The sequence below is a fragment of the Quercus suber genome, unplaced genomic scaffold (genome assembly GCF_002906115.3).
Source record: "Quercus suber isolate HL8 unplaced genomic scaffold, Cork oak 2.0 scaffold_262, whole genome shotgun sequence".
Classification (NCBI taxonomy): domain Eukaryota; kingdom Viridiplantae; phylum Streptophyta; class Magnoliopsida; order Fagales; family Fagaceae; genus Quercus; species Quercus suber.
The window spans coordinates 906,137-915,920 of record NW_027069718.1 but is presented as its reverse complement, the minus strand read 5'-3'; the positions used below and the strand labels follow the sequence as shown (position 1 = coordinate 915,920).

At 36.3% G+C, this 9,784-nt stretch overlaps 1 protein-coding gene and 1 long non-coding RNA gene across 2 annotated transcripts; one reads left to right on the top strand and one right to left on the bottom strand.

Annotated features, from left to right (window-relative positions):
• Positions 1 to 775: 775 nt before the first annotated feature.
• LOC112010243 (uncharacterized) lies at positions 776 to 1,402 on the bottom strand. The gene has a single exon (XM_024042588.1). The coding sequence runs from the start codon at positions 1,400 to 1,402 to the stop codon at positions 776 to 778; it is 627 nt and encodes a 208-aa protein (XP_023898356.1).
• A 6,822-nt stretch (positions 1,403 to 8,224) lies between these two features.
• On the top strand, positions 8,225 to 8,729 carry LOC136070817 (uncharacterized). The gene is made up of 3 exons (XR_010632064.1): positions 8,225 to 8,343; positions 8,466 to 8,559; positions 8,667 to 8,729. It is a non-coding gene; the product is annotated as an uncharacterized LOC136070817 (long non-coding RNA).
• The last annotated feature ends 1,055 nt before the right edge of the window (positions 8,730 to 9,784 follow it).

The window sequence follows — 9,784 nt, the reverse complement described above, 5'->3', positions numbered from 1 at the left end:
TTGAGCTTGTTCAGTATGGGTCATCCCAAGATGATATTGTAGGACAACGAGCAATCGACGACCAAGAAATCTGCTTGAATTGTCACCTGCACTGCTAGGTATGTTCCAGCTGTAATGGATAATGTGACAATTCCCATTGGGTAAATTTTATCTCCACTGAAACTGACCAGTGGAGAATTAAAGGATCTAAGCCTCTTAGGATCCAATTTCAATTGTTGGTAGGCCATCATATACATTATATTTGCCGAGCTTCCATTATTCACTAGCACCCTTCTCGTGGCAAATCCTTCCACCTCCAAAGTGATGACAAGTGGATCATCGTGGGGTTACTTTATTCCATGTGCATCCCGCTCAGAAAATGTGATGTCGTCATCATATGACCGTCAATACTTCTGGGACGGATGTTTCATATGAACACTGTTGACCTATCTGTAGTACGTCTTCTTCAAAGACTTGTATGAGCCTCCTGATACTGGCCCTCCAGCTGTTGTCCGTATTTCTCCCTCGACTTGCTTTGGATGATCTCATCTATCGTCCTTCGCATCGTCATGATTTTTATCCTCAACCCTTGGCTGAGGCTGATGATCCCTTTTTACGAACTTTTGAAGCTTTCCACGCTGGATCAATTCCTCTATTTGTTCCTTCAGATCGCGGCATTCATCAGTATAATGATCGTGATCCTTATGAAAACGACAATACTTCTTTGGGTCACGTTTCCTCGAGGACGTGCTCAAGGGCTTAGGCCATTTCAACCCTGGCTCGTCCTTTATTTGCATCAGATTTTGTCTGCAGGCATAACCAATAGAGTGAAATTTGTCTTTTTCCTCGGGATGTTAGGACTACTTTTGCCGGCTTTTGTCTCTGAATATGAGTCCTTGCGATCCCTCTTCTTACCATGAGACTCATTGGTCTCGTCCTTTTTCCGTTTTCCCATTAAGCCTTTAGCCGTAAGGGAAACCTCCCCATTCATATACTTCTGGGCTTTGAACAGCAAATCCGTCATGGAGGTTGGTGGCATTTTGCCCAATGAAAAGATAAGGTCGGGATTATTGAGCCCTACCTGGAAGGTTGTCATGATGACCTGATCGTCAGCTTCGTCGATCTCCAATACTGCCTTATTAAACCGCTTCACATAATCTCTTAAGCTCTCCCATTCTTGTTGTCTCACTGTTAGCAAGAAAGAGGTTGGCCTTTTGTGCTGCTGTCCGCCAATGAAATGGCGAATGAAGGAGTCACTGAGTTGCTTGAAATTTTCTATGGAAGACGCTGGCAACTTGCTAAACCAAACTCTTGCGACCCCTCTAAAGGTGGCAGGGAATGACCTACAAATAACCTCATCCGGGGTTTGTTGCAGGTTCAAGATGGTTTTGAAGGCTCCTATATGGTCAAGGGGGTCCTTCATACCATCATAGAACTCTAGTTGCGGCAGACGGAATTTTGGAAGCAGGGGGCACTCCAAGACACTAGGCGTAAAGGGCGAGTCCGTCCGTTCAACATGCCATCCAAGTTCATTATTGTCTTTCCCTTCATGGAATTTTTCACTTCATCGAGCTCTTTCCTTAGATTCTGCATCAAACTGTCATTGCCAGGTATAGACTGTCCCGTGTACTTCGTTGCATCCTTTCCCTTGCTATTCGCAGGGTTGCTAGCTTCCTCGTCATGCCTACTTCAACTTCGCCGATGAAGCGAAGTGTTACTTCCCTCTGGACGGGCTCGTCAATTCAGTTCTTCGTTTTGCTTCATTAACTCCTGCACATTTGCTGTCAAAGCTTGGATTTGTTGAGCCATCACCACGGGGTCTGGAGGCGTTACTACTTCGTTGTCCATCTTTAGACTGGAACTTTATCGGTAGGAACACGATAGTCATTCTCCACAGACAGCGCCAAACTGATGAAGCTGAAAACGTGCCTCGTCAGTGCGATGGACGACCTTCGGGACCTGCAGTCAACACAAGAAGAAAGCAAAAGGGGTATCTTCGTAGACGTGAGGCCAGCTGGGAATACTCCAATGCTTAAGTCAGATTATGCAATCCCAAACTTTAACTTGCTCACAGTGCTCTTTTCTCTAGTGTTTTGTTGCTTGCCCTTTACCTTCGCACCGGGCTCACCTTTTATATCCTTCTCTAGGTTGGTGCAGTTATGTTCATTAAATGTTGGGTTAAGCGTTTCTCTCCTGACCGTTGCATTTAATGGGCAATGATAGTCTCAGTTAAGGTGTAACGGACGACCGTTGCGCCGCTCTTGTTCTTGTAACTGTCCCGGCGTAGTTATGGAATGTCAGCTGTCTGGCTGGCGCTCAATTGTGCTATTAATGGACATATGCCTTGCCAATTGTGACAACGGGGTCTTGCATCTATATTCGTCTCTACAATGACACAAAATAGATTGTTATTACTATAGACGACCAATCGCAGGTATCAGTCACTAACAATATTCTTAGATTAACTTAAAATTATTTACTTATTTGTTGAAAGTTGATAAAATATCATTGTATTTGTGCCTTTAAAAAATGAGTATTTTAAAAAATTGTACATCAAAATAATAAAATTAATCCAAATGTATATTAAATCATTTGTGTTTTTTTTTTTTTTTTTTTGAGAAAGTGTGTTTTTTATTTTTTGGTAACACGTATTGCACAAGAGTCAAGAAATACAGGTTTATGCTTTTTTTATTTATTTATTTTTTTAAGGATGTTAGGTGCGCGCTCTCTCTCTCTCTCTCTCTCTCTCTCATGAATAACGCAATCTAGTAAAATACTTTAGTTTTTCTTTTTGGTGTTTTTTTTTTTTTTTTTTGGGAAGTCAGTAAATAAAAACTAACGCTCCTTTTTTTTTTTTTTAATCATCTCATTGATTGCGTTTGCATAATGTTGATTAGACCCCATGTCAAGTTACAAACTTAAAATTTGATTATTCAATATTCAAAATCATGCAATTATAATAATAATAATAATCATTATATATATATATATATAGTTAAAGTTAAAGTTTAGAGAAAGTTAAAATTCAATTTTATGTTATGTGTCCCATTTAATTTTTAAATTTTTGTGTCAAGTGAATTATTAAGTTCAAAAATTGAAGAGTCAAAATTCAATTAAATTCTAAATTGAACTTCAATTGGGGTTCAATTTTGCGTCACACATCTTATCTAATTTTTTAAGTTTTATAGTAAGTAAATTATTGGGTGCAAAAACCAAAGAGTCCAAACTCAATTAGGTTTTAAATCATTTCATATATAAAATGGGAAACCATTACATATTTTAAAAATTCATGGATTAAAAAATGTGTAAGTTGTATCTTTAGTACTAAGTAAAATTTTAATTCATATATATGTGTATTTGTGATTGTTTCTAAATGTCCTCGTACATATTTATGAGGTTATACACATTATTATTATTATCATACGTTAGTCACAACTCACAACAATGGAGGGGAGGATTCCAACCTTTGTTCTTTTAAAGAATAGCAGACAATGTCCCTTAGGTCTTAACTACAATTATCTTGACAAAACATGCAATTATGAAAACGCTTACATGTGAAACAATATTTTTACCACCTTTTATTGGTCTTGTAGAGCAAATAGAAATAGGGGTATATATGATCTTTTTGGGACAAAAGCCAAGAAGAATCCATTCATCAAGAGTGTTATTTGGGTTTAATCCATAATTATGTTCCTAAGTTCAGCCAGAAACTCTTTTAATCCATTGTTATGCCATCTCTCAATCATCTTAGTCAGACATCAGAACAATAAAAAACAATATGATGGTGAGACACCGCATGTTTCTTGTGTATACCTAAAAGCAAATTTGCCTGCCCTAAATAAGACAGATGCTCATGTTATGCTGGTTTATCAAATTGAATCATGCCACATATATTGGCCAACATTTCCCATCTACTAAAGTGGAGAAACTGAACCTTTCCTCATCTCAATTCTCAACAATGGTGTGCAAAGAGGGATGGGATGGGATTGGATTGGATTGGATTGGACCACAAAGTTATTCTGGGTCTCTCTCCATTTTGGTGGAGTACATCAGCACTTGCGTCTCTTCATTAAAAGCTAAAGTTTTAGTGGATATCTTGTGGCTATTAGCCAAAGATTGAAAGAAAGGAAAAAACAAAAAACAAAAACAAAATTTCAAGTACTAGAAGGACCATTCAATTATGCCCGGCCATAAGAAGTTATCAATATCTTTGACTAATGGAAAATTTTCGTAAATGCTTGGAGGGAGGAGAGAAGAATATGAGAAAAGGATGGATGTACTTGCACATAAATTTGAGCATATCTTATAGCATGTAAAATTTTAACCCTTTGGAGAGTGGAGACCTTGCCATGCTTAGTCCAAAATAAAACAGGAAAAAATTTTAAAATTTTAAACAATCTGTTTGTCAAATTTTAGTAGAAGAAACATATGTGGGCTAAAATTGGTTTAACAAAATTAAGGGATTTCAAAGGCTATTGGGATCACTGTCTGTCCCCATCTATTATCCTTTATGTAAAAAATAAAAAAATAAAATAAAAAATCGATTTTTAAAGCCGAAAAGGATATCACAAAGTTTACTTTATTTCAGTAACACATTTGAAGTTCTTCCAAGTTTATCAAAAGTTATAAATTCTTCCAAGAATAACAATGTAATTTGATGCAATAAAAAAAATCTAAGAAAATTACAAATTAGTATGACTTACTTATCATATTACAATACCAAATGCCATAAATTTGCTTTCTTATTTACTAAAACTATTTTTTCCCTCTCTTGCCACTGGCATTTTCTTTTTATTTTGTTAGTGATCCTACTTGTAAGAACTGTGAGCATGTGAAAAAAAAAAAAAGTGCTCAATGGTTTGAAAAGACCAAAAGAGTTTAAAGCATTGTGATACAATAACAATAATAATACCAAAAAAGCTATTGGAAAAGAAACAAGAGGGTGATTGAATATGTTCATGAAACAATAATATTGGAGAATCAATTTAATTTTATGTCATGATGATCTATTATGGAGGTTATTTTCTTACTTAGATGTCTAATGGAAATATAAAGTAGCCTATAAAAATCTTCATGTGGTTTTTATTACCTAAAGAAAGCATATATTATATGATCCTCAAATAGGTTATGTTGTGGGTTTTAGAAAAGAAATAAGCCCCTCTAAAGTATATTAAGTTGATTAAGGATATGTATGATGAAATTGTAACTAATGTGAGAACAAGTGGATTCACAAATGAGTTTCCTATCACTACAAGTTTGCATCAAGGATTAGCATTAAGTACTTATCTCTCCACAATAGTGATTGGTGTGCTTACTAAATCGATTCAAGAGGAAACCTTTTTATGCATGCCTTTTGCAATTGATATAGTTTTGGTGGATTAAACTAGGAGAGTTAATGCCAAGTTAGAAATTTGGCAAAATGCTCTAAAATCTGGCTTTCAATTAAGTAGAACTAAAATAGAATATATGGAATGTAAATTTAGAAAAAGTAGATATAGAGATGAAGGGACAGTAAGATTTGACGGTCAAGAGATACTAAAGAGTAAAGAGTAAGAATTTTAGATATTTGTTTTTGTCATTCATAAAGATGGAGAGAATGAAAAAGATGTAAATCATAGTATAAAAGCAAAGTGGTTAAAGTGGAGAAGTACATCAAAAGTCTTGTATGATCATAGAATATGTAGTAAATTGTAAGGAAAATTTTATAAGACTACCATAAAACCAACTATACTCTTAGGTCCTGAACGTTTAGTTGTTAAGAAACAACACATTCATAGAAAGAATGGAGCTTTGTTTTTTTATTTGACATGGTAAAATTTGGAAAATGATGAGAAACCTAATGGATTGGAATCCTGTAGAGTTCTTAAGATAACTCCATTGTGAAACTCTTAAAATCCTATTTATGTATTATGAAATTGAGTTTTACCACATTTGCTAGCACTATTTTAATATTTATTTAAATTACTAATAGGGTGACAACCACTCATTTGGCAATGAAGGGAAAGGAGTATAAGAATTATAACATAGTTTTTTTTTTTTTTTTTTTAATTATTCAATAGTTACAACAGGGAGAAGGGATTTGAGCTCTAACTTGGAAATTTTTTATTTTGTATAACAGGGAACCTCAATACGAGTGGGGTAAGAGCAATTACATCAGCTTGGCCATAATTGTGCAAAATGGAAAAAGTTGGCAATTTTACACAATTTGAGCAAAAAAAACACCCACACCAGCTTGTGCACAATTGTGCATTTATGCACAATTGCAACAGTAACTGTGCATATATGCACAGTTACTGTAGCACTTTCATTTATTATTTTATTCGTTTTTTTTTTCTCTCTCTCGTCTCTAGTGCTCTTTGTGCTTGAGAAACTTGACAGAACTAGCGATGAAAAATGTGTAAAGTTTAGCTTTGCTGCAAAATAAAAAATCCCTAAATTCAATCAGATCGCAATGAAAAAGAAAGGAAAACCATAGGAATAGAGAGAGTGAGAGAGAGAGGAAAGAGAAACATACAGATCGAGATGGAAGTTTCATCCTCCTCGCCGGTGGTGACGGCGATCTCCTCGAGCTTAACGATCGAAGCATGGGTCTGAGAGAGAGAGGTGGTTTCTTGCCTCTCCTCGAGCTTAACGATCGGAGCTTAACGATCGCCGGCGGTGACGGCAATCTCCTTATGATACAAAATAACACCTCGGTGGAGGGAGGCCAAAGGGTCTCAAAGACGTTAGCGGACAAGGCTATAAGCCAGCCAAAGGCCCAAGTCAGCCCAATGTTTGAAATAGAAAATTATGCTCATGAAACTGGTAGCATATACAGCATCCCGCAATGGGCACAAGACAAAGGCATTGCTTGAGGCCGATTATTACACAAAACGAAAAAGCACCTACAATTTGCAAACAAGCTATCAAGCTCACAAATTTCATATAGGATAAGCCTGACCCAAATTCGCTTGCGTAATAATTGATGCTTTGGCCTACCTACATTCTTAATTTATACAACTATAATCAACACAATCATAGAATTTTTACTTTCCCTCGCATAAGGCTAATATATTAGATTTCCAGAGAATAATGATCATTGGGGTGCAAATGCAATGCACCTACAATATGACACTTAGCTTGGCTTCAAGGTTAAGTGCTTCCTCTACAAGTCATGATACAACTTCATTCGAAAAACATGAGGCCTCTCTCTTCGTCAGTGTTTCACCTAACTGTACCAGGGTGGGACCTTCCCACATGACAAAATTTAATAAGAATATATATCAATCCAACTATTTTAACACCCAGTATAATATACATAGTGTCCAAGAAAGAGGAACATGGAAGAGTGATTTAAGGTCTAGGACGAAAGCATATATATACTCTAAGAGTATAAATCATACCTGGTCTAGAATTTAATAGATAAATGAGTAATAGAAACATTCAATTTGCCTCTGCTCCTATGAGTAATGTTATTTGTGAATCAAATACAGGACAAAACTTTAGGGGGCAATATATATTTTAAGGAAATAATCTTACAAAGATATCATCATTTCTTATATAAGAGAGAAAAAGAAAGGTTCCACAGCAATAATTAGATTCTATAGTTCTAACAAGTTGGTGTCAGCAATTAATGAGAAGATTTCCTAGTTTTAACTTCTGGTTGTCCCCAATCAATTACAGGATTGCTGACCCTAGTGTGGCTCCTCCCCCTTTCTTTCCTCCCATCACATTTATATATATCTCAACTATGCAATCAGGTTCTACTGTTCAGTCTCCACAACAAGCATACTCAAAGTTCCACTTGTTATCCTACACCCTCATCTTCTCTTAACATCTTAAACTAGCACCTTTATCCTCTTTCACTCCTTCATCAAGTTTCAAGGTTTAATAGCTTTCCCTGCATCTAAGCCAGCACCTGCAAAACAGCTTAGAGAACATCTCCAGGACCAACAAGAGCCTTTCACCATGGCTAGTTACCTTTCAGAAAGAAGATACACGAAGAGCTTGAATTCCAATAACCAGTCAGTTGATTCAACCAAGAACCAAACGAGATCACACCATTTTAATATAAACAAGGGAAGAAAAAGGATTTTATTCACGACAAAGTCCTTAGCATCGATAATGTACAAGCTTACTCCCACTAAAAACGGTGAGGAGCTTTCAAATTGCACTAGGAGCAATAAAGATGATGACATTTCTGAGACCATCAGAAAGACCTGGCGAATTGAAAAAACAAATTGGATTTTCTCCATTAAATGTTTGAATGCATATCGTTCGAATAACAGCAATGTCAAAGAACATTCTTTGCATTCTAAAAGACATCCTGTCTTCACTCATGCTAGCACTTCAGTGACCTTCAATATTGAGAATTTGAAAGTAAAGGTACAACAGCTTCTAATTATAAAGCATGGTAGCAAGGACGCATTTCAGATTTCACTTCAATTGTTCTTGCAGCATTACTTTGCTACAGTTTCATTGATTATGCTCACTTACTAAGCTAACAGACTGCTGCAGATGCAAAATTTCATTGGATGAGCATGGAAGGTGACATGCAACTCAGCACCGCATCACTACTAACCGAAGCACTATCCAACAAAGGTTCATCAGTTTCATGACAAGTTCTTATCTGATAAATAAAATGAAAAACATAACCATACATCTTCGATCTCCAATTATTAACATGCATCTTACTTTGCAACAAACAGGGTCTGATTTCATCACAAACAAAGAAGCCCCATCAAGAAACACCTCCATTCCAAACAAAAGAGATGCTGGAGACTTCATGTTGTCCGCTTCACTATGGGAAGTACTAATAAACTCACCAATAGAGGAAAAAAGCCATGTTGGTTTTGCCAAAAAAAGGGGATCAATTGGACTTGTTCTCAGTACCGGAGAAACAAAAGGCTGTTGCAGCAAAGGAAACAACTCCTGCTCCATCCTATGAAGGAAGCCGAAGAAACCCAGGGAAGGAAGGGTGAAAGACACAAGTATACTGATGACATCTCAGAGCTGGAAGACATGGAGGAAATCATCTATAAGCAGATTTGCTCATTGGGGAAACCAAGCGGATACTTTATGAACATAACCCACCTGATGAATTTTGATTTGTCTAGCACATCAGAAGAATGGAGTAATTTTCAGCAACTAAAGAGGAAAATAGGCATGGAGATAGGAGATGCAATCATGGGTGAGATTGTTGAAGAAATAATTGAATTATATTTTCAGTAAAAACAGATTCTCCATCCACAGATACAGATACTTGTTCAACCACCTATCAGAATTCCATGTGTGACTAGTTCCACGCAAGGACTTGAATTGATGCACACAAGCATGCTTTCAACAAATTTAGAGGAAATGAAAATCAATCAACCTTTCCTCAACTGAGTGAGTTAACAGCACCTCATTTTTACTTCTTTATTTCCCTCAATTTTGTGAGCAAGATACAGAAATGAAAAGTAATTGATTCCTGCTCCTTCATGCTTAACTATAGAGTCTATAGACATAAAGTGGATGGTAGTAGCCATTGGGAAATATGAAAAGATGATGACATTATTATACAGAGGCATATACACCAAAAGAAGATTTTATCTCATGCTACAAAATAAAGATATAGAGGATACATATATGATAAGGACTAGAAAACAGGCATACAATGCATCATAGTCTATCAATTATGACAAGTAATTGTTTTGATGATTGTCACCAAAACGTAAGATAATAATACAGAGGATGTAGAACTAGAAGTAAAAGGTACAGAATAAGGAGAATTGAGAAGTCAATAGTTAAAATATGGTCCCCCCCCCCCCCCCCCCCCCCACTACGA